Raw genomic sequence first — 16,114 nt, 5'->3', positions numbered from 1 at the left:
AGGCTATGTACTGTATAAAAACACATATACAGTATATGGGGGTTTACACAGTAGGCTATGTACTGTATAAAAACACATATACAGAATATGGGGGTTTACACAGTAGGCTATGTACTGTATAAAAACACATATACAGTATATGGGGGTTTACACAGTAGGCTATGTACTGTATAAAAACACATATACAGAATATGGGGGTTTACACAGTAGGCTATGTACTATATAAAAACACAAACACTCCCCTTTGTATGTATTTGGACAGTTCTATTTGGCTCTATACTATACTAGTATTTTGGATTTGAGATTAAATCACATTCAGTGACAGTACAGAATGTCACCTTTTATTTGAGTGTATTTTTCATATATCTAGTCCCCCCATTTGAAGATGTCATAAGTATTTGGACAAATTTCACCTCAAATGAAACATTTAATCTCAAATCCAAAATGCTGGAGTATAGAGCCAAATTAAAAATGTTAGAACTACTGTTGAAATACATGCATTGGTAGGTAAGTGTACAGTATAGATAGGGATTCACATACCTGCATGAAGTACTCCTCCAACAGACAGTCCGCCCAGGGCTCAGCCACCTCCATGGGTCGCACCTCGTTAGAAATGTCACAGCACTTAATGAGCACCATCTTCAGCTGGGCGGGCCAAAGGTCACACAGTGCAGAGTTCAGTATAGGGAAGGGGTCTACTAGATTTTTTCACATATATAGCAGCACAAAGGACTAACAAACATACATAGTGAAGTTGTAAATATAGCATTACTGCATCGGGCAGTAGGACAAATACACTGCACAAACTGTAAGGGAGTGGAAAATACGCATTCTATGGTAGGGACAAATACATAGTCATGTATATCCTTACACAAGTGACATGCTCTTCATCAGTGAAGTCAAAGCTGTCCACTTTATGCTTGAAGGAGTCCAGTATCTCGCCATGTCGTGCCATGTCTGTGGCCAGTATCAGTGTGATGATTCCCTAAGACAGAAATAGGTGGTTAGATCAGAATATAGACTAGACTACTGCTATAGTAGTACACACACACACACACCCTACCTGGCGTATCTGTTTGAAGGCCTCGGGGTCGAAGGTGGAGAAGATGTTGCAGTCGGGCTGGGAGAAGATCTGGAAGGCTACGGCACAGTGGTGATTCTCCAGAGGGGAGATGTCATTGTAGCGTACTGCCAGCTCCGTCCGTGCATTTATCTGGTACCTGAGAGACAGAGAGGGAGACTTGGTCTCACAGGGGCTTGCTTGTTGAATGGAACCTGGACTATATCAAACTAGGATAGACAGATGGCAGTGGTAGAGTAAGAGAGAGAGAGAGAGAGAGAGAGAGAATAAAAGCATGGATTACATGTTGTTGTATCCGGGGTGATCCAGATCGTGGCACACTGCAGCTGTCATCAGAATCAGAATGTCCACCTGGGTGAACGTCTCCTGGAAGACACACAATTCACAATTATTATTATTATAAGTGGCACAACTAATGGGCCATCTGTGTTAGCATGTGTGTGTGTGTGTGTGTGTGTGTGTGTGCACGCATGTGTGTGTACGCATCATGCAACTATGCACACGTAGGTACATGCATGCTTGTGTAAGTGAGTGTGTGGTGTGTGAAAGAGTGTGTGTTTGTGAGATCTCATTAGCACATCATTAACATGGGCATCTTGTAATCGGCCATTATAGGCTTTGATTAATAAACCTGTCATGAATGGTTGTCCATGACAACAGGGTACGAGATGATGTCTAAGGGAGCGTCTCCAAGGGAGTATAATTTATCTCTCAGACACCTCCCAGCTTTTCTCTCCCTCCCCCTCGCCCCTCCTCTTCAAGTACAAACATCATTCTTCCTCACCAACCCCTCATTCTCATCCCTACAGTATTAGTACTGCCCTTTTATAGAGCTGAGGTATTACTGTAGTATATTACTGTGGTATTACCTTCGGTATTACTGTTGTATTACTGTAGTATTATTACTGTGGTATTACCGTCTGTGTTACCTTTGGTATTACCTTTGGTATTACTGTGGTATTACTGTTTAAGAGAGCATCTCCAAGGGAGTAGAATTTATCTTTCAGACACATCTCTCAGCTTCTCTCTAGTATTACTGTGGTATTACTGCGGTATTACCTGTAGGCTGCAGAGGCAGATCATGCTGTACATCATCTGGGTGACACAAAAACAGTGACGGAAGTTATGAAAGGGATTCATCCTGTAGTTGTCATGGATACAAAGCTGCAGGGAGGGAGGGGGGGATGAGAGAAAGAGGGAAGAATGAGTGAATGTGTGAGACCACCAGACAGCGACAACAAACCTACCACTCGTAACATGAAACAAGTGGAGCAGCAGCAGATTCTGAAAAGTTGTAGATATCTCTAGCCGTCTTACCAGCCACCGCTTCAGGGTGATGGGGTTCATGTTGAAGTCCTTGACCAGGTCCAAGTCGTGGTACATGTGCTCCAGGCAGCTCAGCATCTGGTCACATGAAGCAAGGAGGAGGAGTGAGACCGAAGGTGAGCGATACTTTGTTGCGGTTGACCACATATGGTCAACAGTTATATATGGTTGTAGTTGATCCTCTATTGTCAACAACTCTATGGTTGAGTTGAGTGTTTATGGAAGTTGAAACTCTAGGGCCCAACCCCCTGTCCTCACCTCATTGGGCTCCCACTGCCACACATCAAAGGTGGGTTGTCTGAGAGCTTCCACTGTCTCCTGAGACAGGTGGTACTACACACACGCACACGCATGCAGATAGAGAACAGAAGGGGCGGAGAGAGAAGAACAAAGTGAAGTCAGCATCTTACCTCGTTGGACTCCCACAGCCAGAGGCCAAAGGCAGGCTTTCTGAGGGCATCTATGGTCTGCTGCGAGAGCATGTACTGCAGGCGACAGAGCTCCCAGTTAACCCTGTTTTTCTCCGCTGGCTGTGGGCTCACCTCTACACACACATAAACACACACACACACCTGGGCATACCTGACTACAGGTTTAACCTCAGTTAGTTTCACCCTGTATTTCTTTAAGTGAGGCAGCTTGCCACTAGGTCCTTTGCACTCCGCCTACCAATGAAATCTAGGGGAAACACAGGCACATCTAAGATGGGTACACCTAACTAGGGACATGCTGTCAGAGACGGAAATGAAAGCGAGACATCTCGCGGGGTAATTTTTTTCTGGTAGGGCAGGGCGGGTGAGTGTGGGTGGGGGGAATAAGTAGACCAGAGATGGCTGTTGTTGGGCAGTTTCCCATTGAAAGCAATTTTGTCTGTAAGTGGGCGTTCCCTCTATCGTATGAGCACGCCAGATATTACAGAGGAACCGTGAGCTCACACGGGAAATCATGCTCACGCAAGAGAGGGAACGCCCACTTACACAGACAGGAACCTTGACCATTTTTTGAATGGAAATGATCTTTGATGCTGTGTCTGATAATAAGAGGTGCATCTCTCACACTATTTTAATTTAAATGCCATTTAGCAGATGCTTTTATCCAAAGTCATGTGTGCATACATTTTTTACGTATGGGCGTTTCCAGGAATCGACCCCACTATCCTGATGTTTCAAGAACCATGATCTACCAACTGCGCTACGGAGGACCAGAGGATAACCCAACTGATTCTTGACATTCAAAAGTGGTGTTCTGACGCTATGGACATACAATACCTGATAACAAGCTCATTGACAATGACAAAACACAGACTGACGGTGACAATGAAGTAGGAGGAATTTGCAGACCACTCACTTACTTTGGGGTAAGAGGGCACATCTCTGCGAGGTGTCAGCTTCTTGTTGTCATCCAGGAAATGACTACAGTACAAAGCAAGCAGTAACCAATTAATAGAATCCGACCATAGACACACACAACATAGTGCGAAGACTGTAATGAAATATTAAGATATAAGCAAGCCTTCGTAAGAATATCAGTAGGCCTATATAACAGGATGTAACAGTCTGTAACAATATCAGTATGAGCCATTACTGCTCGCACAAGCCGAGGCACGTGCAAAGCTACTTACTGATCTGGGGGCAGTCGTTTTAAAGCCCTGCTAATGACAGACAGGGGAGAGGAAGTTTTCCTCCAACACTTCCTCTACTAACTTCCTCTAACTAGGAGCTAAGAAAGACTATTCAATGTAAGACGCAGAAAACAAACACCATTCAGGCTTACATTGGACATCTTTATCAGGATTCAGGTCAAAGCTAAAGGGTCAAGATGAATCGTTATCATGATTCAAGTCAAAGCTAGAGGTCAAGGTTCAAAGATGATCAGATAACCATGTGACTAACCTGTTGTTCCGGGAGGCCATCTCCTCCCGGAGCTTCTTGATGTCGCTGCGACACTTCTCTATCTCCACCACCTTCATCCCTTCCACTGCAGAGAGAGAATGAGAGAGGGAAAGAAAGAAAGAAAAAAAGAGAGAGAGAAAGAGGGGTTAATATATCCTATGTAACCAATAATCAGGTGACCTGGGCCTGAAGCAGTCAGTCACCCGGAACAAATTAACCTCAAAACACCCCCCCCCCAGCCATCACAGTAGCAGTACTTCACAGTGAAGGACGATGTAATGATTAAAGATGGATTACTGATTAAATGTTCCCACTGGACTGCACAGTGAGGCTGGGGCACCATGCGTGTATGGAACAAATTGTGACAGAACAGTTGAAGGCCATAAAAAGGCCTTTTAAACATACAGTAGTGTGCAAATATTGGAGGAAATCCAATGTACTACCGGTACTTTGACGGAATGAGGCATATCAAGCCATCTATATCAATTCAATTTTATATCTGTTTTTACAATCTGATTAGAGAGATCTAACACATCAAATCAAAGCTCAAAGGGAAGCCAGCGAGCATAGTGTGGGACAGTGTAAACAAACTACCTTGCACACAACAAAATAGACAGAAATAGATTAAATAGGCAGCACTATGATTTACTCTCGGGTCAAGGACAGCTAGCATAGATGTCAGATCTTAATTTGATCACCATGTTGTAGGATAACTTTCCAGCAATGCAGGTAATTTAAAATGTGTAATGTATTTGATGTTTAAAAAGGCTTCTGAAGTTTTTAATTTCCACTTTGAAATGTCAGACTTGATTTTCCCTTAGGAAGAGTGTATCATCCCTTACAGAAATGCTCAGAAGTTTACATACACTCAATTTGTATTTGGTAGCATTGCCTTTAGATTGTTTAACTTTGGTCAAACATTTCGGGTAGCCTTCCACAAGCTTCCCACAATAAATTTGATGAATTTTGGCCCATTCCTCCTGACAGAGCTGGTGTAACTGAGTCAGGTTTGTAGGTCACCTTGCTCACACACGCTTTTTCAGTTCTGCCCACAAATGTTCTATAGGATTGAGGTCAGGGATTTGTGATGGCCACTCCAATACCTTGACTTTGTTGTCCTTAAGCCATTTTGCCACAACTTTGGAAGTATGCTTGGGGTCATTGTCCATTTGGAAGACCCATTTGCGACCATGCTTTAACTTCCTGACTGATGTCTTGAGATGTTGCTTCAAATATCCACATAATTGTCCTCCCTCATGACTTCATCTATTTTGTGAAGTGCACCAGTCCCTCTTGCAGCAAAGCACCCCACAACATGATGCTGCCACTCCGGTGCTTCATGGTTGGGAAGGTGTTCTTCGGCTTACAAGTTTCCCCCTTTTTCCTCCAAACATAACGATGGTCATTATGGCCAACCAGTTCTATTTTTGTTTCATCAGACCAGAGGACATTTCTCCAAAAAGTATGGTCTTTGTCCCCATGTGCAGTTGCAAACCGTAGTCTGGTTTTGGAGCAGTGGCTTCTTCCTTGCTGAGCGGCCTTTCAGGTTATGTGATATAGGACTCGTTTTACTGTGGATATGGATACCTTTGTACCTGTTTCCTCCAGCGTCTTCACAGGGTCCTTTGCTGTTGTTCTGGGATTGATTTGCACTATTCACACCAAAGTACGTTCATCTCTCAGAGGTAGAATTGTGATACAGTGAATTATAAGTTTCTTCCACAGCAAATCTACCATTCCAGTGTTTTACTTGCTATATTGTATTTACTTCGCCACCATGGCCTTTTTTTTGCCTTTACCTCCCTTATCTCACCTCATTTGCTCACATTGTATATAGACTTATTTTTCTACTGTATTCTTGACTGTATGGCTGTGTTGTTGTATATGTCGAACTGCTTTGCTTTATCCTGGCCAGGTCGCAATTGTAAATGAGATCTTGTTCTCAACTTGCCTACCTGGTTAAATAAAGGTGAAATCAAATTTTAAAAATAAGTGAAAAAATCTGTCTGTAAACAATTGTTGGAAAAATGACTTGTGTTATGCACAAAGTAGATGTCCTAACCAGCTTGCCAAAACTATACTTTTTTATCAAGAAATTTGTGGAGTGGTTGAAAAACGAGTTTTAATGACTCTAACCTAAGTGTATGTAAACTTCCGACTTTAACTGTATAGTGTCTAGCAGTGGCTATACATGTCAAGGCTACAGCTAGCATTGTACAAGTTTATGATAAAGCATATTTCCCACCTAGTCTATAGTTTTTCTATGTGATTTCTCTTTGGTCAATGTCCAGGTGAATAACATGAGCTCAGAAAATAATAATATGAGGTTAAACTAGAGTAGAGAACAAAATACTGATGTAGGAGGTTAATTTGAGCCAGTTTGCCACAGCAGGGAAATAATCCTGCTGCAACAGGAAATGTGAATTATTATGTTGATTATAATTAATGGACATTTGTGTAGAGGCTGATACATTTTTCATAAGGGAAATCAAGTCAGAAATTTCAACTTGGAAATGTCAAACTTCAGAAGCCCGTTTTCTCCCCAATTTCGTGATATCCAATTGTGATCCAGTTACGATATTGTCTCATCGCTGCAACTCACCAACGGGCTTGGGAGAGGCGAAGATTGAGTCATGCATCCTCCAAACATGACCCTCCAAGTCCTGCTGCTTCTTAACACATACTCGCTTAACCTGGAAGCCAGCTGCACCAATGTGTCGGAGGAAACACTGTTCAACTGACGATGAGGGTCAGCTTGCAGGCGCCTGGCCCGCCACTAGAGCGCGATGAGCCAAGTTAAGCCCCCCCGGCCAAACCCTCCCCTAAAAACCCTCCCCTAACCTGGACGACGCTGGGCCAATTGTGTGCCGCCCTATGGGACTCCCAGTCATGGCCGGTTGTCACAGCCTGAGATCAAACCCCATGCTGTCATGACACCGCAACACCTTCGACCACTGCGCAACTCAGGAGGCCCCTCCATTGCCAGCTCTTATCCCCTTACTTGCTAGCCAGCCAACTTGGGCTAACACAGTCACGTCAAACAGTGAAACCCGAATAACAGAAAAGTAGCATGATTTGCATTTATTTAAGCTGTTTTCTAGTATTTGGATACATCTATAACAATGAGCTAATGAAAATGTGCTCTCTCGTCAGGACACTGTTTAGAGGAGATAGCCAACAACACATCTAACAAAATCAATTCAAACTGAAGCTGGAAAGACAGCAAACTAGCTGTATTTCATTTCATTTTAACTGTTTTTCTATTGACATTTCTTTGTATACATATCCATAAAGATTACGCTAATTCATGATTTCGGCTGGTTGAGAAAAGCTGCCTGCCTCTCTGTCTCGTCCCGACTCCCAACTCGTTCATTAATATGGGACAGCTGGAGATTGAATTTCAATATTGAGACAATGTTGCAAATGTCGCAGAGACAGCTAGCACGGTTTATACAAATCTCCGCGGTTGAAAACCAAATTCTAGTCCAAAAGAAAGGGGAGATCATGTCTAAGATGATTTTCTACAGTGGAGATTTTTATAAAGTTTATAAATTGCCTGGTTGGGTTGATGGATAGCACAGTGAGATGGAACAGTAAATAGGCATTTCAACGTCATAGCCTTAGCCGGTAGTAACTTGTGGAATAGGCACTGGCTGGAACGCGGTTTTAACCCATCAGCATCCAGGATTAGACCCACCCCGTGTATAACAGGTGAATAGAGAATGTATGGTATGTCAGTCTATTATGTTAAACAAAAAGCTCACATATCAAATCAAAGATCCAAACTTGGTTAGTAGACAGTTTTGTACACTATTTGAAATGTAAAAACACTTTTTAACAACCACGAGACACAAGTATGTTTTAAAGCTGAACAAATTTGCATTGCTAAATAGCTCAAAACAAAACACCCCATTCAAACCCTACTAAATAGTTAAATCCCCCTCCTTCAGGGGTGTACGTTACTTTTCTTAACCTTAAAGGGAAACTTTCCCGCTAGACACTATTTGGGGTGTTTTTCCAGTCTCCCTAAAAAGCATACAGATGGCGCCGACAGACATGGCAGCTTTGCTTCTAGCTCCTAAGCAACTTTGCAGTATTTCGTTTTTTGGGGTGTTACTTCTTACATAAAAAAAACATTCTGGGCTAATTGTGTTATTACATACAGCCGGAAATAAATTTTGGATATCAGAGCGGCAGTAACCAGCATTACGACCAGGAATACAACTTTCCCGAATCGGATCCATTGTTCGCACCCCCCCGGGTAATTGAACTTATCCCAGAGGCTGCTCCAAGACGCCAGCAGAGACGCCGGCAGAGAAGAGGTATTCAGAGTGGACTTGTAGTCCAACTAATGTTCAGTCTCTGGTCAACAAAGTAGACAAGCTCAGGGCGAGGATCTCCTTCCAGAGAGACATCAGGGACTGTAACATACTCTGTTTCATGGAATCATGACTCTCTCCGGATATACTGTCCCTATCCATACAGCCAGATGGGTTCTCAGTACATCACACAGACAAGAATAAAGAAGTCTCTGGGACGACGAAGGGCGGTGGTGTATGTTTCATGATTAACCACTCATGGTGTGACTGTGATAATGTACAGAAACACAAGTCATTTTGTTCACCTGACCTAGAACACAATAAAATGCCGACCGTATTACCTCCCAAGAAAATGATCTTTGTTTATAGTCCCCCTCTAGCCGATACCACTATGGTCCTCAAGGAACTACACTGGACTTTATGCAAACTGGAAACCACATATCCTGAGGCCGCATTTATTGTAGCTGGGGATTGTAATAAAGCAAATTTGAGGAAAACACTATTGAAGTTCTATCAACACATTGACTGCAGTAATCGCGCTGGGAAAACACTCAACCACTGCTATTCTCTCTTCCGGGATGCCTACAAGGCCCTCCCCTGCCCATTTTGCTCCCCCATTCCTATATGCACAGGAAGTACCTGCGCTAAGGTCTATTCAACCCTGATCTGACCAATCAGAATCCATGCTTCAAGATTGTTTTGATCACTTAGACTGGGATTTGTTCCGGGTAAACTGTAAGAATAACAATGATGTATACACGGACACGGTGACTGAGTTAATCAGGAAGTGTATAGGGAATGTTGTTCCCACTGTGACTATTAAAACCTACCCAAACCAGAAACCATGGATAGATGGCAGCATTCACGTGAAACTGAAAGCGCGAACCACCGCATTTAACCATGGCAAGGTGACTGGGAATATGTTTGAATACAAACGGTGTAGGTACTCCTTCCGTAAGGCAATCAAACAAGCAAAACATCAGTACAGAGAAAGTGGAGTCGCAATTCAACAACTCCAGGGCTCTCGTTCTCTGTTGCCGACATGAGTAAGACATTTAAGCGTGTTAACCCTAGCATGGCTGCCGGCCCAGACGGCATCCCTAGCCGCGTCCTCAGAGCATGCGCAGAACAGCTGGCTGGAGTGTTTACGGACATATTCAATCTCTCCCTATCCCAGTCTGCTGTCCACACTTGCTTCAAGATGTCCACCATTGTTTCTGTACCCAAGAAAGCAAAAGTAACTGAACTAAATGTCTATCGCCCCCTAGCACTCACTTCTGTCATCATGAAGTTATTTGAGAGGCAAGTTAAGGATCATATCACCTCTACCTTACCTGACACCCTAGACTCAGTTCAATTTGCTTACCGTCCCAATAGATCCACAGACTATGGAATCACAATTGCACTACACACTGTTATATCCCATCTGGACAAGAGCAATACCAATGTAAGAATGCTGTTCATTGACTATAGCTCAGCCTTCAACACCATAATACCCTCCAAGCTCATCATCAAACTTGGGTCTGATCCCCACCCTGTGCAACTGGGTCCTGGACTTCCTGATGGGCCGCCCCCAGGTGGTGAAGGTAGCAAACAACCTCCACTTCACTGATCCTTCACCCATGACTGCGTGGCCACAAACGCCTCCAACTCAATCATCAAGTTTGCAGACGACACAACAATAGTAGGCCTGATTACCAACAATGACGAGACAGCCTACAAGGAGGAAGTGAGGGCCCTGGCGGAGTGGTACCAGGAAATGAACCTCTCAATTCACAACAATACGTCAACAAAACAAAACAGAGCTGATCGTGGACTTCAGGAAACAGCAGAGGGAGCACGCCCCTATCCACATTGACGGGACAGCAGTGGAGAAGGTGGAAAGCTTCAAGTTCCTCGGCATACACATTACTGACTATCTGAAATGGTCCACTCACACAGACAGTGTGGTGAAGAAGGCGCAACAGCGCCTCTTCAACCTCAGGAGGCTCAAGAAATTTGGCTTGGCCCCTAAGACTGTCAAACTTTTACAATGCACAATTAAGAGCATCCTGTCGGGCTGTATTACCGCCTGGTACAGCAACTGCACCGCCTGCAACCGCAGGGCTCTCGAGAGGCTAGTGCGGTCTGCCAACGCTGTATTCTATTCTACTGTATTTTAGCCAATGCCACTCCGACATTGCTTGCCCTAATATTTATATATTTCTTAATTCCATTATTTACTTTTAGATGTGTGTATTGTTGTGAATTGTTAGATATTACTGTACTGTTGGAGGTAGGAACACAAGCATTTCGCTACACCCGCAATAACATCTTCTAAATATGTGTGAATTTGTGTGAATAATGTGTGAATAAATTTGACTTGATTGGATTTTGATTTGATTATAAGGGATGAGAGATTGTTTCAGAGATAATTATGCACTATAGATATATTTCAGAATTTTTGCCCTGGGAATGTCCTGGAATCGCTGCAAATTCTGGATATTGTGGTTTGCTTACAACCAGGATATTTAGCTGCCCTGTTTCAACTGGTGAAATTCAGAAACACTCGTATTTGCGTGTAGTGAGGAGATTCAAAATGTTTATGACACATATAATATATTAACAACATATTAATGGACTGAGTATACAAAACATTAGGAACACCTTCCTCATACTGAGTTGCACCCCCCCCTTTTGCCCTCAGGACAGCCTCGATTCGTCGGGGCATGGCCTCTGCAAGGTGTTGGCCCATGTTGACTCCACGGCTTCCACTCCGAACAGCTCGATCCATCTCATCCCACAGATGCTCAATTGGATTGAGATCTGGTGACTGGGCAGGCCACTGCAGTAAGCTGAATTCACTGTCATGTTCGTGGGACCATTTCTGGACAATCCTAGCATTGTGTCATGGGGCATTATCCTGCTGAAAAAAATCATTTCCAGATGGTTACACTGCTGCCATGAAGGGATGCACCTGATTGGAAATGATTTTCAGATATCCTGTGGCATTCAAACTTTGCTCCACTTTTGTCAAGGGGCCCAATGTGTGCCATCAAAACACACCACCAGCCTTCAATGTTGACACGCATGTACTTGTGGTTTTCTTCATACTCTAGTCTTCCCATCAATGTGAAACAGCAGGAACCGGGATTCATAAGGCCAGGCAATGTTTTTCCAATTCTCCAGTGTTCAGTGTTTTCGTTCCTTAGCTCACTGCAACCACAGTTTTTTTTTTTTTGTTGAAAGAAGTAGAACTCTGTAAGGTCGTCGGCTGCCATACCCCATTCGTGTCAAGGTAAGATGAGTTGTGCATTCTTTTATGGGTATTTGGGCACCATTGTTGTACTGGACTGTCAGTTGACTAACTGTAGCCCATCTGTTGCTCTGCACAATTCATGTCAGCCTCCATTTTCCCCTTTCATCAATGACCCGTTTAAACCACTGGCCTGCCTTCTTGATACACACGGAAAACTGTTGAGTGTGAAAAACCCAGCAGTGTTTCACTCAAACAGGTGCGCCTGGCACCTACTACCATAGCCTGTTCAAGGGTACTTAAACATTTTGTCTTGCCAATTCACCCTCTGAATGGCACACATACACAACCCTTGTCTCAATTGTCTCAAGGCTTAAAAATCCTTATTTAAACGCATCTCCTCCCCTTTTCCACTGACTGAAGTGGATTTAACAGGTGACATCAACAACGGGTCTGTATTCACCTGGTCGGCCTATGTCATGGAAAGAGAAGGTGTTCCTAATGTTTTGTACACTCAGTGTATAGTGAAAATAGAGCAGCGGTGAAATTTCCCTTTAACATCTTTAAAAAAAATGTTTTAATGATGTTAAAGGGACATTTTTGTATGACTCAATCTCCCAGGGCTACCATTTCTATTAACATTTCCCATCCAGCCAAGTTAATGAGTGGCGATTAAACCTATTAAAATATGCCTGCTCACATACAGTAGTAGAACAATGTTCACTGCACGCTTTATTGCAGAGTTTTAGTCAGGGTTCGATTGCCTCATACACGGGCCACACATCAACTTACTGAGAGTGAATCTTGCCTATGCCAATCGGCCATCGCTCATCCATATACATATCCACATGTACATATTCTTATTCATTCCTTTACACTTGTGTGTAAAAGGTAGTTGTTGTGAAATTGTTAAGATTACTTGTTGGATATTACTGCACGGTCGGAACGAGAAGCACAAGCATTTCGCTACACTCGCATTAACATCTGCTAACCATGTCTATGTGACCAATAACATTTGATATGATTTGATTTTTGAATATGGTTTCAGGGCATCTGCTTGGTATTACATTTAAGTTATTTTTTTTCTCCATTGTATGCCACTCTTTAACTAAGAGTCACCATAGAACAAAATCATCTGTGAAAAGGACCATACTGTATTCTTCTATTTTCTGCATTCAGTGTATTTGTTCAGTAGACCCCTTAGTATTCCCCATGGTAGGTAACAATACTGTGATTTAAGCAGAGGCTGTCTCCTCTCTAGGGAGAAATAAACACACAGACAGACACAGTACTCACACTCCACTCTCTTCTCCAACATGGCCAAGCGGTTCGTCACCTCCGTCTTCAGCTCGTTGATTTTAAACGCTCTGCAAAGAAAGAGTGAAGGACAGACCGAGAGAGATGGGGAAAGAAAAGAAAGAGGAGATAAGAAAGAGGGAAAGAGACAGAAAAAGAGTGAGAAAATAAGATAGAGAGAGAGAGAAAGAGAAAGGGACATAGAGCAATCATTATCTGAAAGCAGCACACAATTATACAGTGACACACAAATAGCATACATTTACGAGAACAAGGGAACAAAAAGCATTTACCAAGCCAGAGGCAACATTTCCACGAAAGCTACATCAGTGCTCTTACCTGGAAAACTGCTCTGCCACCTGTGTCAATACATTCTGGAAGAGTTCCTCTTTATCTGGAAGAAAAAGATGGTTCTGCGTTACACACAGGAAAAACACAACTCATGCACGTCTCTCTGTGCTGTAACGACAACACTGCACACGTCTGAAGCATTTCATTATATCAGAGCCTGGGGGTGTAACAGATATCGAGTGCCCCTTTTATCACACGCAAACACACACACGCATGCACACACACACACACACACACACACACACATACCTTATGTAAACCAGCAACAACAAGAGAATGAAACAAACACAACAGATGGCAAAAGAAGAGAGAGTGTTTTCTCTGTCTCACTACTGAACGCAGTAGTCGTGTTTCGAGGTGGTGCCAGCTTGATATGTTAACAAGGCACTTGTAATATCCCTTCCCACACACAGAAAATAACTCCATGACAAAAAAAAAGCTCTGCTATTGGTGCAGTGCAGACTTATGGCCAAAGTTCACCTGAGAGGCCAATAAAAGTGCAGGTATGTGAACTAGTAAAACCATCTGGCACCTGTTGGACTGATCCTATTGTACACCGTGTCACATTAATGCTGTCCTAATGTACACCGTGTCACATTAATGCTGTCCTAATGTACACCGTGTCCCATTAATGCTGTCCTATTGTACACCGTGTCACATTAATGCTGTCCTAATGTACACCGTGTCACATTAATGCTGTCCTAATGTACACCGTGTCACATTAATGCTGTCCTAATGTACACCTATTGTGTCACATTAATGCTGTCCTAATGTACACCGTGTCACATTAATGCTGTCCTAATGTACACCGTGTCACATTAATGCTGTCCTAATGTACACCGTGTCACATTAATGCTGTCCTAATGTACACCGTGTCACATTAATGCTGTCCTAATGTACACCGTGTCACATTAATGCTGTCCTAATGTACACCGTGTCACATTAATGCTGTCCTAATGTACACCGTGTCACATTAATGCTGTCCTAATGTACACCATTAATGCTGTCACATGTCCCATTAATGCTGTCCTAATGTACACCGTGTCCCATTAATGCTGTCCTAATGTACACCATGTCACATTAATGCTGTCCTAATGTACACCGTGTCCCATTAATGCTGTCCTAATGTACACCGTGTCACATTAATGCTGTCCTAATGTACACCATGTCACATTAATGCTGTCCTAATGTACACCGTGTCACATTAATGCTGTCCTATTGTACACCGTACCACCATACCACTAGATGTACTGGTGCCTCTTGGGCAGTTCACATTGTTGATTGAGGACCTCTTTACTGAGGAATGTGATTGGTTCTCTTGAATGTTTAATATTTGTATTATGTGGTATTTGTAAAAAAGTGCAGGGCTCCCTTGTCCAAGAGATATTGGGCCTGCTAAAATAAAGCTTTAAAAAAGTGTGGAACAAAGACACAAGCTCCTGTTCATGGAATTTTTCCCAGATGTTCAGCTGGCCTGTCTGTGTACTCTTGTGTGTGAGTGATGACTGAAAATAAGGATGTTGTTTTGTTGCCTTCCCTGCACTGGGGAACTGGTTCTCATCACACTGTTAAATCAGCCAGGTTTACTAGGTGACATTTCCCATAAACGAAGGTCATGAACCATGTAACTTCACTAACCAAGCAAAACAATAAATAAATAGTGTGTGTGTCTGAGTGTGTTTACATCCTTGTCTATTGCCTACACGTTTTGATGACTATGCGTGTTTATGTGCAGTGTGCACATCAGGTATGTGGGATAGTGTGCTGTGCTTTGTGTGTGTGCTCATGCTTGCTTACATATATGCTATATACGATATGGTACCTATGCATATGCTAATAAGCTATTGCATATGCAATGTCAGCAATGCTTGTCTATTTGCATAGTCAGTGCATGTGTGTGAAAAGCCAATGGCCCTCTGGGACTCACCAGCTAGCTGTCCTCCAGTCAGGGGCACCACTCTGTACGGTGACCTTCAACACACACACACACACACACAAACACACCAGTCAGTTTAGACAGCAAGTGGTGCAGCACTCAAATATGTTCCCCCTTCCTCCTAATCAGACATGCTGTGAATGTCCTCTTCCTCCCACTCTCTTACTCAGCGTCTGAAGTGTGAGGACACGCTGGGGGCTGTGTGTGTGTCTTTTTGGTTTTACTATCATTGTGGGGACCAGAAGTCCTCACAAGGATAGTAAAACAAGGAAAGGTGGGGACATTTTGCCGGTTCCTACAAGGACAAATGCTATTTTAGGCTTACATGCTGACCATACCGCTCACGTCACGTGAGCAAGCATTCCAAAGTAATGTACACATACATGTTATTCAATAATTGCACCAACACTGCTCGCGCGTGTCTACGTGGCCAGGCGCTAAAATAGAATTTGGTTCTATTTGTGACGCTTGACCGTGTGCAAGTACCGCCTCTCCCATCTCCTCATTGGTTTTTAGGATCATATACCCACGTGGGTGATTGAAGGATAAACTGAGGTCCACACTCCAGTCCAGTTGGTTGTGGTAATGCACCTTAAAGTTGGTTGCCAACCACCATTGTGCATTTCAGGTAAAATAACAAACCCCAATGTTTATATCACAGGACAAATTAGCTAGCAA

General features: G+C 43.2%; 1 protein-coding gene across 4 annotated transcripts in view; it reads right to left on the bottom strand.

Moving 5' to 3' along the window:
- Positions 1-16,114, bottom strand: part of pde9aa (phosphodiesterase 9aa) — a 35,711-nt gene that overhangs the window by 6,473 nt on the left and 13,124 nt on the right. For 2 of the 4 annotated variants that reach the window (XM_042307013.1, XM_042307015.1), the window contains exons 4-15: positions 15,428-15,471; positions 13,489-13,543; positions 13,150-13,220; positions 4,300-4,384; positions 3,759-3,819; positions 2,666-2,740; positions 2,399-2,485; positions 2,141-2,245; positions 1,365-1,447; positions 1,064-1,220; positions 872-985; positions 541-645 (exon numbers count right to left, since the gene is read on the bottom strand). In XM_042307013.1, the coding sequence (XP_042162947.1) occupies positions 541-645; positions 872-985; positions 1,064-1,220; positions 1,365-1,447; positions 2,141-2,245; positions 2,399-2,485; positions 2,666-2,740; positions 3,759-3,819; positions 4,300-4,384; positions 13,150-13,220; positions 13,489-13,543; positions 15,428-15,471 (1,042 nt within the window). Of the gene's footprint in view, positions 1-540; positions 646-871; positions 986-1,063; positions 1,221-1,364; positions 1,448-2,140; positions 2,246-2,398; positions 2,486-2,665; positions 2,741-2,817; positions 2,893-3,758; positions 3,820-4,299; positions 4,385-13,149; positions 13,221-13,488; positions 13,544-13,749; positions 13,884-15,427; positions 15,472-16,114 lie in introns of those variants that run through there. The other 2 variants (XM_042307014.1, XM_024389063.2) reach the window with 2 other exon arrangements.

The sequence above is a fragment of the Oncorhynchus tshawytscha genome, linkage group LG26, assembly GCF_018296145.1.
Source record: "Oncorhynchus tshawytscha isolate Ot180627B linkage group LG26, Otsh_v2.0, whole genome shotgun sequence".
NCBI lineage: Eukaryota > Metazoa > Chordata > Actinopteri > Salmoniformes > Salmonidae > Oncorhynchus > Oncorhynchus tshawytscha.
This window is presented reverse-complemented; position numbering and strand designations above follow the sequence as displayed.